The sequence below is a fragment of the Colletotrichum gloeosporioides genome (assembly GCF_011800055.1).
Source record: "Colletotrichum gloeosporioides strain Lc1 chromosome Unknown consensus_31, whole genome shotgun sequence".
Classification (NCBI taxonomy): Eukaryota; Fungi; Ascomycota; class Sordariomycetes; order Glomerellales; family Glomerellaceae; genus Colletotrichum; species Colletotrichum gloeosporioides.
The window spans coordinates 1-15557 of NW_025544676.1; the positions used below are offsets into that span (position 1 = coordinate 1).

At 55.5% G+C, this 15557-nt stretch overlaps 6 protein-coding genes across 6 annotated transcripts; 4 read left to right on the plus strand and 2 right to left on the minus strand.

The window, feature by feature from the left end:
- Positions 1-1630: 1630 nt before the first annotated feature.
- Positions 1631-2675, plus strand: GCG54_00013453 (uncharacterized protein; the record flags this gene model as incomplete). The annotated part of the gene is made up of 2 exons (XM_045413306.1): positions 1631-2051; positions 2107-2675. The coding sequence occupies 2 exons, from the start codon at positions 1631-1633 to the stop codon at positions 2673-2675; spliced, it is 990 nt and encodes a 329-aa protein (XP_045266278.1).
- Positions 2676-3660: 985 nt separating this feature from the next.
- Positions 3661-5712, plus strand: GCG54_00013454 (ATP-dependent RNA helicase cyt-19; the record flags this gene model as incomplete). Its single annotated transcript, XM_045413307.1, has 2 exons — positions 3661-4022; positions 4080-5712. 2 exons carry the CDS (start codon positions 3661-3663, stop codon positions 5710-5712), a joined length of 1995 nt encoding a protein of 664 aa, XP_045266279.1.
- Positions 5713-6384: 672 nt separating this feature from the next.
- GCG54_00013455 (Peroxisomal targeting signal 2 receptor) lies at positions 6385-7495 on the minus strand (the record flags this gene model as incomplete). The annotated part of the gene is made up of 3 exons (XM_045413308.1): positions 6385-7249; positions 7319-7347; positions 7385-7495. The coding sequence occupies 3 exons, from the start codon at positions 7493-7495 to the stop codon at positions 6385-6387; spliced, it is 1005 nt and encodes a 334-aa protein (XP_045266280.1).
- Positions 7496-7898: 403 nt separating this feature from the next.
- On the plus strand, positions 7899-9230 carry GCG54_00013456 (uncharacterized protein; the record flags this gene model as incomplete). The annotated part of the gene is made up of 1 exon (XM_045413309.1): positions 7899-9230. The coding sequence occupies one exon, from the start codon at positions 7899-7901 to the stop codon at positions 9228-9230; it is 1332 nt and encodes a 443-aa protein (XP_045266281.1).
- Positions 9231-9273: 43 nt separating this feature from the next.
- Positions 9274-10421, minus strand: GCG54_00013457 (uncharacterized protein; the record flags this gene model as incomplete). Its single annotated transcript, XM_045413310.1, has 5 exons — positions 9274-9609; positions 9678-9888; positions 9944-9990; positions 10065-10166; positions 10191-10421. The coding sequence occupies 5 exons, from the start codon at positions 10419-10421 to the stop codon at positions 9274-9276; spliced, it is 927 nt and encodes a 308-aa protein (XP_045266282.1).
- A 2649-nt stretch (positions 10422-13070) lies between these two features.
- GCG54_00013458 (uncharacterized protein) lies at positions 13071-14501 on the plus strand (the record flags this gene model as incomplete). The annotated part of the gene is made up of 4 exons (XM_045413311.1): positions 13071-13358; positions 13424-13804; positions 13857-14209; positions 14264-14501. 4 exons carry the CDS (start codon positions 13071-13073, stop codon positions 14499-14501), a joined length of 1260 nt encoding a protein of 419 aa, XP_045266283.1.
- Between the last annotated feature and the right edge of the window lie 1056 nt (positions 14502-15557).

Below are 15557 nucleotides of genomic sequence, written 5' to 3' on the forward strand. Positions count from 1 at the left end.
TATATTATAATTAGTATATAATTAAAAATTAGGAATTAGAAGTATTTTAAAAAGTAAAATAAAATAATAAAATTAATATAAAAAAGAAAATATAAGAGAAATAACTAGGAATAAAGTTAATAATTATATAATTAATCTAATTATTACTTTAGAATAAGAATAATTTTATAAGGAGTACTAGTAATATTAGCTAAAAGGGGGGTATAAGATAGTAGTTAGTTAGGCTTAAACTTAAGACCTAAACCCTAGCTTAAATCCCGCCTTTATATAAGGGATCGGCTACACTACTTTATAGCTAGGCGCGCCTAGTGCTCGTAGCTAGATTAATCAAGCCACTTCACGCAGGGAGAACCCCTGTAACATTTGGCGTGCCATATCTTCACAGGTTCTCTTGGGATAAGGCATCTTCATGCGTCGCATCGCGCCATGATGAACGTCCTATGCAGTGCTTTGCCCACGGTTGACGAAAAAGTATTCGGCAAGGTATTCTCAGAAGCAGACAGGAACGTGTACAAGACGGAGTCCGGTACGTACCCGGTGGCATGGGTGGATCAGATAGACGATAAGCCCCGCTTCGACCCAACATTTTTGTCTTTCACATGCTAGAGGGACGCTACCGCAACGAGGCGTTCCAAGTACTCCCGGTCGAGCTCACTCTCACCTCAAGTCATGGGCGACGGGGGCGTGCGGTTTGAGCTCCCGGGGCCTTTCACACACTGACCCGACCACGACTCTCTCTGCAGTTGACTTGCACCCGTCTTCCGCCTTACGCTTTGTACGCCGTAGGTACTAAATGCGGTAGCAAAGGCGCAGTGGTTACAGTCGACGTAAACAACAACAGCGCGGGGGACGCAGGTAAACAGCTAGCCACAAGACTCTTAAAGCAAGACAGGGTACCTCGTGGATGCATCTCCCACTTCCCCGGCCAGTCACCCAGTCCACGTTCACCTCGTTCTGAGGTAACTTTTCGGACGGGACTCTTCCCTCGTATCATCCCCATCCCCGGCCACCACCGATTCCCATCCGCCCACCGCCTGGGAGAAGGAAAAAGATCCAAAAACGGCCAGGGCCTACCGGCCAGACTCCAGGGTTACCCTTTCCTGCTTGGCACCTTGTCGTCTCGTCCCTCTTCGCCGCCTTTATTTTTTATTTGCTCTTGTACTCACTCGAGATCCCATTTTCTTTGTCTCACTTCACATTCTTCAACCCACGTTTACTTACAGGTTCATCCCACCAAGTAACCATCTGCCAAACCTCTACTGTTTTCTCGCCTCGCTACTCTTCAACCCTTGTTGCTGCCAAGCCACATCTCGAAGACAGGAATCTTCTCTCTCCTTTACCTCGGAAGAACAGCCACCTGCGCAGACGCATCGGAGACGTTCCATTGGCGGGTGATACCAACGTCTCCAGCCTCCCCTCACCCAGCATTCCCGGATTGCTAGAAAGCGCGCGCTGGGCTAGAACACCTACCGTTGGTCGACGACATTCCGGATCTCGCCCAAACTGTCCTCGATCACAGGCCAGGAACTCACCTGAAGGCCTATTTCTCCGAATTCCCCAGCGACTCGATTTGTTGTGGTACTGCGACACTAAACCCGGCCGCCGGTGGAAGAGACCCGAAAGACACATAATGCCCCCCTTGCGACCTTGGGCAACCATTTTTGAAGAATTTCATTTGCAGCAGAGTAGAATGTCATCAACAGTATTCTCAATGCTTCCCACGTCACTACAGGCGCGGCTGCCGCTGCCGCCGATAAAACAGCTCCGCAAGACCGTGAGCCTACAAACCCTCACCTCCAGCAGGCAATCGCATACCCGCTCCCTCTCTGGCCTCGACGGCGTCCATTCCAACACCACCCAGTCCCACATCATTTCAGAGACGGAGGAGCACACCAGGCTCGTGGCAACCGAGCACCATCAGTCATCGCGGACATACGAGGTCCGATCGGCTGCGGACAAGCAAGAGTATCAACAACAGCAAAGCGAGCACCAGGTGCAGCTGCTACAGGCTCCTCAACAATCGAACGTGGATTGGCGATGGGTCCAACAAGGTAATTGCCAATCTAACTAATATTCCATCGCCTCACTGACTTGAGTGTGCTTTAGGTGTGAATCTGATCAACGTGGCTCGCGATGACACTCGTCGCCCACCTACCATGGGGCCGGGAGCGGAATTTGAACGGAAAGCTTTCATCGACGGCGTTGAGTACATACTCAAGGCTCTACCAGGAGATCTGAATGACATGGAGATCGACCGCCTTCGTGCCTCTTTGCCGAATAACCTCAGATCCGCTGCTGGTGACCGATCGCATTCACCATCACGCAGCCCGAGTGGACCGAGATCGATTCTCCACCGAGGCGTTCAGACGGCCGTTGTCAACATCTTTATCCTCATTCACCTGGCTTTACCGTACATTGTCCTTCTCATCCGCCTGGCCGCCCGTACCGAGAGAGAATACAAGCTATCCGAGAGAGTTGTGGGCTCCGGCATGAGCTTCGCCAATACCGTTGGCAGCTTCGGCATGAGAACTACAGGCGCTCTTTACAACGTTGGTGACGGCCGAGTCGGGCAAGCACTCACGGAAGCGATCGCCTGGACCGTGGAGGGGGTCACGGGCGGTCTTTCCGAAGGAGTTGGTGAGGGTCTGAGCATCGTGGGCGCGAAACGGCAATGATATGAACAATAAGGATACCGAATCCAACGCTACGAGATGCCTCTCGTTATGACCCAAAAGGGGCATTTTCTTATCATCTATTTTGGCTTTAGACTTTCGGAGTACATTTCTGGGTTTTGTGTTGGTTCGGTCGGGAGGTCCTTGGGAACGGCTGGAAAGAGGAGTTCTTCTTTTGGACGATTTAAACATTAAGAAGACCACTATGGTCGAAGCAAGGTATGGGCGCTGACTTGCTGGCGCGAGTCAGGATAGGGGCGTTTCCAATCTACCTCACTTGAGAGAGATTTGATGATCTAGAGTGGTTGCATGCATTTATTCTGGTCAAACTCATCTAGCCGTCGGACACGGCAAGAGATGGGTGACACGGGTAGACACGAGGCTACGTAGAACTCTCGATAACTCAAAATGAAGAAACACTTTCATGACAGTGACAACAAACTGACTCGTTGACATCGGCGCTGGTCCAGTGGGCTTCGCATGAGCGCCTCATGATGGCCCCGGATTTCACATGACGAGGAAAGGTAAGGGCAGAGAACGTGTGTTTCTGAATCCACTTGCCTGGGCCTCCCACCGTGCTGAAAGTTGGAGTTGTTCGGAAAAGTGTGGAGTTATTCAACGACTTAACAAGTGACATGAAAACTTCCGGACAACGACTCTGTTTCGTTATCATCCATATTGTTCTGTTTGACGCCAAACACTTCTACAAGGATCCAGTGTGCCGCCGGAGCCAACCGGGGCGCGCCCTTGAATGGCTCCACGACTGGTCCCTCGATGGACCCACTAAAAACTTATCGAAGACGTCTGATTAGGCCCGAGACCAAAAAAAAAATCCATCGCCTCCCATCCACCTCCCAACTATCGCAGTTCGACGGTGAAAAACACAGAGCACGACGTCTCCGTCCCCGTACCTTCATTCATTCCCCTTTTCATTCAAACTACATTGTACTCGTTTATTATCCAGTTTATACTGCTCTAATACGTCTAAATGTTTCGCCAATCTCTTAGGAGATGCGTTCGCATCAGCGGCGCAAGCTTCGCCGCCCCTGCCCTCCGAACCACGCGACCGGTCGTCCTGAAGTCCATCGCCCAGCCCTCCCAGATTGCGCTTCGTGCGCCAGCCAGCCTGAATGCCTTCAGGCTCTACTCGAGCGAGGCCGCGGCGGCTGCTCCTGAGCAATCGGCCGATGCACCCCAGCAGAAGTCCGGTTCCATTTCAAGATTCGAGGACCTGCGCACCCTGGGCGTCCACGACAACCTTGTCAACAGCATCACCAAGGGCTTGAAGTATGATACCATGACCGATGTTCAGTCCAAGACTATCGAACCGGCGTTGAAGGGAATGGACATGTACGTCCCGAATTGTTCCTCCTCAAAAGTGATCACTCGCTAACTGACTTGTTCCAGGGTCGCCCAGGCCAAGACCGGTACTGGAAAGACGCTTGCCTTCCTCGTTCCTATCCTTCAAAGAATGATATCCGCGGATCCCTCCCTCGCCACCCGTAGAGCGCGCTTCTCTGCCGACGCCTCCGACATCCGCGGAATCATCATCTCTCCCACCCGCGAGCTCGCTGAGCAGATCGCCGTTGAAGCCGAGAAGCTGTGCCAGGGCACCGGCTTGGTTGTCCAGCGTGCTGTTGGCGGAACTCAGAAGCGGCAGATGCTCATGGAGACCCGCAGACGCGGATGCCACTTGCTTGTTGGAACGCCCGGTAGACTCAATGATCTCCTGAGCGACCGAAGCAGCGGTATCAGGGCCCCGAACTTGGCTGCCATTGTCCTCGACGAGGCCGACCGCATGCTGGATGTCGGCTTTGAGAGGGAACTGCAGGACATTGTTTCGCAGTTGCCCGACGCTAAGGAGACTCAGCGTCAGACTCTCCTCTTCTCCGCCACCATCCCCAGCAATGTCATTAACCTCGCCCGCCAGTGGGTCCGCCCCGACAACTTCGACTTTATCCAGACCGTCTCCAAAGACGACGTGCTTACACACGAGAAGGTGAAGCAGCATGTTGTCAACTGCAGAGGCTGGGGCAACGTGCTTCCCTCCCTGTACGAGCTCATGCACACTGAGCTCGAGAAGCGTGCCAAGAACCCTGACCTGCTGCCTTTCAAGGCCTTGGTCTTCCTTCCCACCACCGGCTTTGTTGAGCTGGCCAGTGAGGTCGACCGAAGCATGAAGCAGATGAGAAGCCAGTACGACCGTGTCTGGAGCTGGCGCATTCACTCCAAGCTCACCCAGCCAGCGCGCACCAAAGCTGCAGATCAGTTCCGTGCAGCGACTTCTGGAATCCTCTTCTCCTCAGACGTCACTGCCAGAGGTTTGGACTTCCCCAATGTAACCCACGTCATCCAAGTCGGCGCCCCCAGCGACCGTGAGCAGTACATTCACAGACTCGGCCGCACTGGTCGCGCGAAGAAGGAAGGCGAGGGCTGGCTCATCCTCCCCGAGTCCGACATCCGCAAGGCTCGTACCGAGTTGGCTGGCCTCCCGATCGAGCCATCCGCGCTCGAATCTGCGAAGGTCGATTTCACCAGGGGAGAGACGTCCAGTGAGATTACTAAGGCGGTAACTAAGGCTGCGTCCGAGGTTCCCGAGATGGTTCTCGAAAAGGCCTACTTGTCTCTGTGGGGACAATTCGACACCAGGACGGCGCAAGCCAAGGCGGACGAGCTCAAGGAGTGGTGGGTTGATGGTATGCAGAAGGATAACGTGCCATTCATGAGCAGGCAAGCACTCGAGAAGCGCGGCATCAGGAACATTCAGGGCATGAACACCACCTCCCCTAGAAGACCCAGTTACGAAGATGACCAACCTCGTGGTTACGGTCGTGACTCTGGCCGTGGATGGGGTAGTGACTCTGGTCGCGGATTCGGTCGTGACTCTGGTCGCGGATTTGGTCGTGACTCTGGTCGCGGAGTCGGTCGTGATTCTGGCCGCCGTGCGCCTCGCGACGGATTTGAAAAGATGGAGCAAGACCGCTTTGGCGACAAGAGAGGAGGCCGCCCTCAGCAGAGAGCCCAGAGGTCATCTTTCTAAGCTGCAGTCTTTGGGAGAGAAGAATGATTGAAGTGGAGAGAGGCCCGTGATGGCGACGGGCCTCGAAACGTGTTAGACATATCATACCCCCCCAATTCCCCTTTGATCTGTCTAGGAGGCAGACTTGTATCATAGACATGATTTTGTTACGGAGCCACGATAGAAGGTCGGTTTGGGGGCGAAAAACGGGTTGTGCAGTTGTATCAAAATCATTGGGATGGAACCGAAAAGAAAAACCGGCTTACTGTATACCACGAAAGCTCACGACAGCCATGTACATATATATTGGAGAAAACCTCCGAATCTCTTCTTTAAATAACGTTTCTTTTCGAGCTAGTGCTTTGATTATGCTTAAATGCCTTGATGTCCCGTTCGTTTGCAGATGTATTAATTCCACAACACCACTCAGATACCTCCTTATACACCTACAACCTGAGGGTATCAGTCATACAGACAGCAACGACAGCGATGATAGCCTTCATCCCCGGCCTCGATGAAGTCTTCCAAACCAGAAGACCTGGCTCCCACCAACGCCATTTGATGCTATTAGAGCGTTAACAAAAGCCATACAACCCCATGTTGGCAGCTCTTGTCTCGCAACACTACTTCTAGATCCCGAACGCCCGCCAAATGGTAAAAGCCAACGAACGACACGTTTCGCACCAAAACCCTTTACCGACCAGCCAGCAAGGCGTTCGCATCCCACAACAAAACCCTCTCGTCCCAGCCGACGGTCGCCACCCAACCACCGACACCAAACAGGCACCAATCTACGCCCACCACAAATTCGGTGTGCCTGTTCATGATGCCGACTTGCGCTCCCACCTGCGCCCCGCCCGCCGGCCCCGCGGGCGGCGCGTTCGAGCGATCGTCCCATAACCTCACGGTCATGTCGTAACTCGCCGTCAGCAGCAGGTCCGCGGCGTGCGGGCTCCAAGCCAGTCTCCTGACGGCGTACTCGTGCCCCTGCATGACGGACACCGGCCCCGCCGTCGGGTTCCGGATGTCAAACGTGCGCACGGCGCGGTCCACGCCGCCGGTCGCGATGACGGTGTCGCGGTACTTGTTCCAGTCGTGCGTCAAGACCTCCGCGGGCGCCGCCGAGGGGAAGCTAGGCCCTGCGGCGTGCACGGGGATCATGGACGTCAGGTGGTAGCGCGAGGAGACGGGTGTGCGCAGGTCGAAGATGCGAATTTGCGAGTCGGAGGAGACAGCGGAGATGATGTTGGGGTTGGAGGGCTGGAAGGCGGCGCTGTAGGTGCAGTTGCCGACGGGCAATGTGCGCAGGGAGTGTTCGCGCGTCGGGGACCACAGCTTGATTGTGCCGTCCCAGGAGGCGGAGACGAAGGTGTCCTTTGTGATGGGGCTCCAGTTGACGGAGAAGGTCTCGCGCTTGTGTTCATGGAAGTTCATGACGGGGAAGTCCTTGACGCCGAGGTCGAAGAGCTTGATGGAGCCGTCGCCGCAGGCCACGACTAGCTGGTTTTCGTTGATCTCGGACCAGGCGAGGTCGTATTGGGAGTCGTTGGTGTCGAAGCTGTTTGTCGTGCAAGGTTAGCCATGTTGGAATCCGGATTGATTGTTGACATTGGAGGGGAGAGGGGACTTGCGTTGCTTCGACCTCGACGCCGCGGGCTGTCAGGCCCAGGCAGAATACTCGACCATTTCCTACGATGCCAAAGTTGGCAGAGGATGCGACGGCGATGCGCGAGTCGTAGTAGGGCGAGTACTTTACGGCGTACGGGTTGTAACCCTGCGTACGGAATTCAAGCATTGGGGCCATGGCGGCGGCGTCGGTGCAAGGCGATGCTGCTGCTGCTGGTTCGGGGGCCCGTGATGTTTGTGAATTGGGACGGGCAAGAAGATGCAAAGGAACCGTCACGACAAAAGCACATGAACGCGGGCGGGACAGCTCTGTCCGGGCCACAGGGGCTGGTGATGTAACGCCGATCCGGGGTACCTCGGCAGGACGGGGGAGTGCTGGGATGAGGGATGGCGGGGTGGCTTTCAGCACTCCAAGGTATGCGTTTATCGGGTGTATGAGGGGCTGTGGGGCTAGCACTTTAGCAGCGCGCTCTACCTAGACGCGCCACGCCCTTTGGCAGTGTGCATCGTCTGTCCTCTTTTATTGTAGTCGCTAGGTTTTTATAGTCAAGGTTCCGCGCGAACAGGAACCTGCTTCAAATATGAAGCGGTTTCGATTTTCCCAGCCAGTCTATGACTATATCATGGAGCCTGAAAAGAAGCGGAAGCTCAGTCCTGCCTCGACCCAGCGTGCAGAGGAAGATGACGAGCCAACTGAGGTGAAGCTGGCGATGCTATCATCGCTTCACCCCAATGTTGAGCAGGAAATGCTGCTCGATGTTCTCTTGGCTCACAATGGCTCCGTCGCCGAGTCTCTTGAGGCTCTCGCAACCCCAACCTCAGTCAAGAAACCCAGCGGCGTAATGGGGGCTCAGAGCTCGTTGAGGAACTTCGCCACAAAATCGGTGGAAAATGGGACCGGCGCAGAGAGTCCCGCGAAGAGGAGGCTATTGTCAAAGAAGGGCACCACGCTGCATCTCTACGACCCTGACGACATTGCAGAACACACCCCCTGCTCAGTCATCCACAACTTTCTCCCGGCCGAAGAAGCTAACGACCTCCTGCGGGAACTCTTGCGGGAAGCAGAGACCTTTGAGAAGAACGTCACGTTCAAACTCTTTGACAACGTGGTCGCCAGTCCCCACACCACGAGCTTCTATGTCGAGAGCTACGATGAGATCCAGCGGCAAAAGACGGACTACCTATACAACGGTGCCAAACTTACCGACATCCGCCGCATCACCCCTCAGCTCATCAAAGTCAAGCCAAAGGTGGCGGAAGCCGTGAACGCGGAAATACAAAAGAGAATTGCGACCCATTACCCCGGAGGCAAGAAGCTGCGATTCCAATCTCCCAAACCGTGGGCTCCCAACTCGGCGTTCGTCAATTGCTACGACGGGCCGCAGGAGAACGTCGGGTACCACAGCGACCAGCTGACATATCTCGGTCCCCGCGCCGTCATCGGCTCTCTATCTATCGGCGTAGCACGGGAGTTCCGCGTGCGCCGCATCATTCCCAAGGATGGAGATAGCAATTCGGCCGAGGACCCTGATGCGGAGGGCCAGATTTCGATTCACCTTCCGCACAACTCGTTGCTGGTTATGCATGCCGAGATGCAGGAGGAATGGAAGCACAGCATTGCGCCGGCGCAGTCGATCGACCCTCACCCTGTCGCTGGAAATAAGCGCATCAATATCACGTACCGCGACTACAAGGCGAACATGCACCCTCGTTACACGCCAAAGTGCGATTGCGGCATCCCCTGCGTGTTACGAGTTGTCCAGAGGAAGAAGGAAAGCCACGGGAAGTACTTTTGGATGTGCCATGGCGGAAATGCGCCTGGTAAAGAGAGTTGCTCGTTCTTCCAATGGGGGAAATTCGACGACGATGGCAATCCTATCTGGACTCACGCGATACCGAAACCTTCGGCGTGAAATTTTGTCTATCCTACAACACGTGCTATCAAACACTTGCCGATCAGGGGTTCACATATGGGTTTGTGTCCGCCGGCTTGAGGTCTCCCGCACCGTTGACCTGGCGAATCTGCAGGCGCGTGAGGTCCAGCCCGTCAATGACCCGAGCGTTGACGGGATGCACCTGTTTGCACAACTTGTGGTAGTATTGCGCTATCTCCGCCATACCGGCGAGCTCCTCGTCGCTCAGGGACCTGCACTCGTTTGTCAATGGGACGCCGCATCTCTTGCAGAAGGTCTTGGCCAGGATCCCGTAGTTGAAGACGTGCCGGCCGATCTTGTCTTCTTCTCCAGCCAATACGACCTGCTCGGCGGGGGGTTTGATCCAGACGTAACCGTTCTACACATGGGTCAGTTCATGCTTTGCGCATGCGCGGTCTAACTTGGAGAGAAAGAACAATCACTTACACGCGCGCAGATGCTGCAGTTGCACTCGACAATGCCTCCCATGAGACCTTCCCCTACCCATGTCTCATCCATGGGATTGCTGAACACCGCGAAGGTGACATCGCCGCAGTGACAGCTGCCTGTGTACGCCTTCCCACCCTCAAATTCGGCCGGCTTGGAACCTTTGTGCGCATGAGGGGTGTACTTGTCTCCAAGCGACGCGCCGTCAAACCTGTCACTGTGTCAGCCTCGAACCGGCTCTGTCGCGGTCGCTTAGAGGGCCCTACGGTTTCTTCTCGAGCGCAAAGATATCCAGGTCTTGGATTGAGCGCACCTGCAGGTACCGTCAGCCTCTTGCCCGTTTGGGTCTGTGGGAGTGGATCGTGCCGCGAAGGATTCGAGACTTACATTCAACCCCAACTTCATACCTGGCGGGCCGTTGGGGAAGTCCACCATAATCTCGGTTGCACAGCTACTACAGAACTGAGCGGGCATCAGGACGTTTTCTTTCTGCAGACAAGTCTGTCAGCTTACCTTATGGGTCATGTTCCCAGAGCCAAAGTTGTAACTCGAGAGCTCGCTCGCGGCGCCCTTGACGACTTTGAAGTCTTGGGGGGCCGGCATGACCCAAAGAGCGCCCTTCTTGGAGCAGATGCTGCAGTTGCAGTCAACTGCGCTCTTGATCTCGGGGAGCCGGACTTCGTAGACGAAGGCGCCGCAGTGGCAGTTGCCGCGGTAGGTTTGCTTGGGTTCTTCGGACGTCATGCTGGGCGAGGGGGAAGAGTTTCTGCTGCTGGAGAGGAGATGAGGGAGGCAATGAGGTCTGGCAAGGATGAGATCAACATCTTGACAGCTCTCCGGCTCTTATAGAATTCAATACACACGATCCAAGGGCATTTGAAGCGACCAAGGCCGTGTGCTGAGGGCTGAGATGGGCTTGCGTAGCCCGATTAGTCAACAGCACATTTTGTTGAGATGGAAGTGGGTTGCTGACAGTCAGTCCACCGTGGCCTCCTTGGTATCTCTCAGTGACGATGTATGGTTCTCCGGCCCAAGGAATACTATTTTGAACCTCGTTTCCAGGTCACCGACACGATCTCCGGGCGGCACTGAAGGTTTTAGGCTGCTGACTGCATAGAATAGCGCAACGCCTGTGCGACGTCGGATTTGGGCGCCGTGACCCGCGTTTGTCGCATGCGACGATGACGAACGTGCCTCAAGAAGCGAATGGCTGTCTTTACCTACTGAGACTGAGACTCTTTGACTCATCTAAGCGGTTGGCGTTGCATCACATTCATTGGTCCCTTACTGCAGCTCGCGACAGGCAGGAGTTGCGCCGCGCTTACGGTGTCCTTAAGGCATGTCGTTGCAGCTCTTCAGCGTTGGTTGGTTGTCTAGGTTGCCCGACAGCTCGCAGGCCCAATAAGAGGCCGAATGACGGCTTACGATGGAGTCTTTGTGCGTGAGAAGTATCCAATGCAAGCCTCGGGAGTCATTCAGACGGCGTGTGAGATGAGCCTAGCAGGCAACCGCCGAAGCGGACGTTGTGTTGTTACCGGGCGAAAGGAACGTTTCGGCGACCCAGCTGTTGGGGTCCTGTGGGAGCTACCTTGGACATTTATCGGATTGGACTTAGAGGGCGATGTGGCATGTTGGGGTGAAGCTGTCATAGGGGAATAGAGGCGAGGTGTAATTCGGATGTTTGTTGAGATGAACACCCTCGTCCACTAAAGGATCCTGAGCGGGGAGTTGAACAGGGAAGGACGGGTTGAGGGTTTCAGTGGCCCCAGCACTTGGCCAGGGGCCGTCCCGTCCCGGTGAGTTTTTAGGGAAACCCGCCGAACCCCATTCATTTGGCAAATGTTGGTAGGAAAGCTGACGACGGAGAAGGAGCCAGCCTGTGAGTCGTGCATTTTCCAGCAATGCCTTACGCGCTCCCGGGGTCATTCAAGTTCCGGATGGGTCCGCAGACGATCAACGGCCGCCGTGGTTGCGGTGGGAGGGCCGAGGAGGCGGAGATGACCAGCCCGGGCATATCGGACTTACCCCCGTTGCATGTCATCGCCAAGAGAGGACGGCACACTGATAAAGCAAGCGAACCGACTTTTCGACCTTTTGACGCTTGCCCGCTTGCCTGCTTGCCTGCTTCGCATCTCGCCAAGCCGGCGTACGAAGCTCCAAAGATGATTGATAATCGCTTGATCAGTCACACCAAGCATTCCTCTCGATAATATCTCCATCCAATCGGCGGAATGCAGCCGGCGCCATGGGCCAAGAAAACACAGGCTCAACAGCCTATTCGAGTACACTTTGCCCAAGACGTCTCAGTTTGAGGACGAAGCCGTTCCTTTCCCCGCATACGATGAACCGCAGACAACCCCCCCAAGACATTCCCCCCCTTAGATCAACGATCAACCATCAACCGGCCGTCACGGGCTGCCATTTACAGATTAACGGGGCCAGGTGCCTGATTCGAGATAGGCCGCACGCTGTGTGGGATGGGGTCCCCCCGGCCGGCTCCCGCGGGAGAAGTCAACCTTATTACAACGGCTATGGTGCCAAGCTGATCGGCCGTTCGCAAGCATGCCACACCAGCACCCAATTCGTCCAAACGGCCCTGTTTCTTTCTTAAAGTGCAACTGTGGCTCCTCGTCCACCGTCGTCATTCCTCGTTTGCCTCATTCACTTTCCATCTCAAGTAAATCACCCCTGCCTCGAATGTCTTGCCAGCTGCCGTGCTGGGAAGTCACCCGCCGGCAGTTTGTTGCATCGCGTACGACGTGATTTGCTTGGCGAGCATTAGACAGCGTAACTCCCCTTTTGTGCTTTAAATTTGCCAACTTGGCCCTCGGTTGACAGTGTATCGGAGGATGGCTGGCGAGGCGGGAGTGCCAGGGCAAGACATCCGCAGTCTGTCTGTCTGTCATCGCTTCGGCACTTTTGATTTTCGCCATAGACTCGGAAGAGAATGTGAGGGAGGGCGATGTGATGGCCAAGATCTGCGAATTACCATCCCCGCTTCCGGTGTGCTAGGTTGAGAAAGGGAGGCTTTGAATCCTGGGATCCTCGTGCTGGGCGTGCGGGTGGTCCTTTAACGTTGGGTCGGGCAGGTCAGGCAAGCGGGTGATTGCAGTGTTCTTGCTTGAAATGTATTTGAAGCCAGGCCCGACCCCTTGCCCCTGGGTGGTATCCAAGGACGGGGGTTACTCCTGAGCTCAAGGTCCTGCTCCGTCTGTTTGCTGTATGCATAGGAGCTCCCGCTCTCCTGACATCACCTCCCCAGGCTTTCTCTTTTAAAACCCGAGTCGCACCCACCCATCTCGAGATCCGCTCACAGTGTTTCAACTCTTCCAGGCACATACATGCACAGCCAGGCCTAGGACAATCCTCGCTGTCTTGGGATCGACGTTCGACATGGCCTCCGTCAAATCTGCCGTGACCGTTGTCGTGGCCGCGCTGCTCTCCGGAGTGGTTGCTCAGTGCCCAGACTTGACTCCTGTCTCGCAGCCCTCCTTGGCCGAAGGCTACTCTGCAAGACTTGTCCTGAACGGCCTTGATTCTCCGCGAAGTCTTCAGTTTGACACCGAGGGAAACCTTCTCATTCTAGAGCAAGGTGCTGGCGTTCAATATGTCAAACTGACCGACAATGGCGGAACGGACGTCTGCGCGGCTTCTCAGAAGCAGCTGATTCCCAACACACAGGTATGTCAATCAACCCTCACGTTGGGGAGTTTCCCGGGAGACGAATCAAACTTACGAAATCGCAGCTCAACCACGGCATCGCTCTGTCCGCGGATGGCAAGACGATCTACGCATCGTCTTCCACAGTAGTATACGCCTACCCGTATGACGCGGCCGCCGGCACAGTTGGCCAGGCTCGTCCCATCATCAACATCCCAACGCAGACCGGCCACTCGAGCCGAACATTGTTGATCCCCAAGAGCAGCCCCAACTTTCTGCTGGTTTCGGTTGGTTCCGCGCCCAACCTCGACCTTCCGACGGCCGAGGTCTCTTCTGGTCGCAGCCAAGTCCGCGCCTTTGACCTCACTGCGATCACTGGCGATCCCGTTGCTTACAACGATGGAGAGGTCGTGGGATGGGGCCTGCGTAACAGCGTCGGTCTCGCAGACAATGTTGACGGTGGAATCGTGAGTGTGTCCTAGTAACTTTGGCAGGGCATTCGCTAACGACACATGTCAGTGGACGGTCGAGAACTCGCTGGATAACATGGACCGGAGCGGTACGGATGTACACAACGACAACCCCGGAGAAGAGTTGAACTACCACGGCATCTTCAACTCATCGTCCAACGAGTTGAGTGGAGCAAACTACGGCTATCCCAACTGCTTCGCTGTATGGGACACCACCACCATCCCTAATGTCCAGGTCGGAAGCCAGGTCACCCAGGGAACACCTTCAGGCGACGTGACGGATGCATACTGCCAGTCAACACCTGTGGCACCTCGGCTCACTTTCCAGGCCCACCTGGCGCCCCTCGATATCAAGTTCGAGCCCAGCGGAAAGGCTGCGTACATTTCCTTCCACGGTAGCTGGTAAGCACCTTCAGGACGGGACTTTGGAGTTGACTGAAGCTAACGTACTCGCAGGAACCGCCAGCCTCCTGATGGATACCGACTCAGCCGAGTCGACTTCGGAGCCGATGGACAGCCCACGGCCGCCTCGACGAGTCGGGAGGCGGAAGTCAGAGTGATGTGGAACAGCGACCAGTCTGTCTGCCCCAACGGCTGCTTCCGACCTGTCGGTCTTGCATGGGACACCAAGGGTAGGCTGTTTATGGTAAGCGACGCATCGAACGAGCTCTTCGTCATCACGGTCCCCGCCTAGAATGCGGGAGACCCTGGGATGTCGTGCCCGACGTAGTCGGCTAACCATATCGCTCTGGATGGACTGGGAACTGAGTGGAGATGCGAAGAGTAGGATCTTCTATGCACATATTTACTGGAGCTTGGTGGCCGGCTGCACATAGCTTAGCTACGCTGGCAATACAATTCACGTTCGATTGTTGTCTACTTACATATGAGCTGGCTCGCCTGGGCGGGATGGCTGGCTTCAGTCCGTCTGCCCACCGTCGGCGCATGTCGTTACAAAAGGAAACCCCAACCCTCAAATATCTTTTCTCTCGCAAGGAAAAGGCTGTCTGTCAAAAGACGAAACGAAACAGTTCCTCTCATCAAGATTGCCGAAGACAGGCAAGCGGGGAAAATGTCGCTCGTTGCCGTGCAGCAGCAGAGAGGACGACCCTTGCATCGGCCCGGGCTGCAGTGGACCAAGCGGGGATCTCCCAGTGTGTTTGTGCCTCTCCCACTTGGGCATAGTGTGGTGCGTTCTTCGCTCTCAGCAGCAGTCTTGCCGCTGTATCGGTTCGTGTGGTGAGGTGCGACTGGCTTTGGGAATAAAAGGGAAGGGCAAACGCAAGTGCAGATGCTGTGCATGCTGTAGTACGGCTTCGTGGTAGCGCGGTGCCCCAATCAGGTGCCACGCCCGCCCTCTCAGGTCTCACGCGTCCAACCATTCTTGTCTGGGCACCCTCTCCCACACCCGTCCCGTCCGTCGGCGTCCCTCTTGCTCCCGGCCAGTATTAATCCAACACACTCATTTTGCTCAGCCTGCCCGTTTATTGCGTTGCGTCCCCATCCCACGTTGGGCTGAGCCGCCAAAGCACTCGTTTGCCGCCCTTCATCCATTCTCGAACCTGTGGTTCGTTTCGTCTTCAATCCTACGCCCAGAGCCTTCACCGGTTGTCGACGCCCGCTAACCGCAACGCATTTGTCTCAGCCTCTGCGACACTGCAACGCTGGAACCCACGGTCTGTCGAGGCACCGTCACGCGCGCGCATCGTGCTGCACGAACTGTCCTCGCCTGCCTGATCCTTCATTCGAA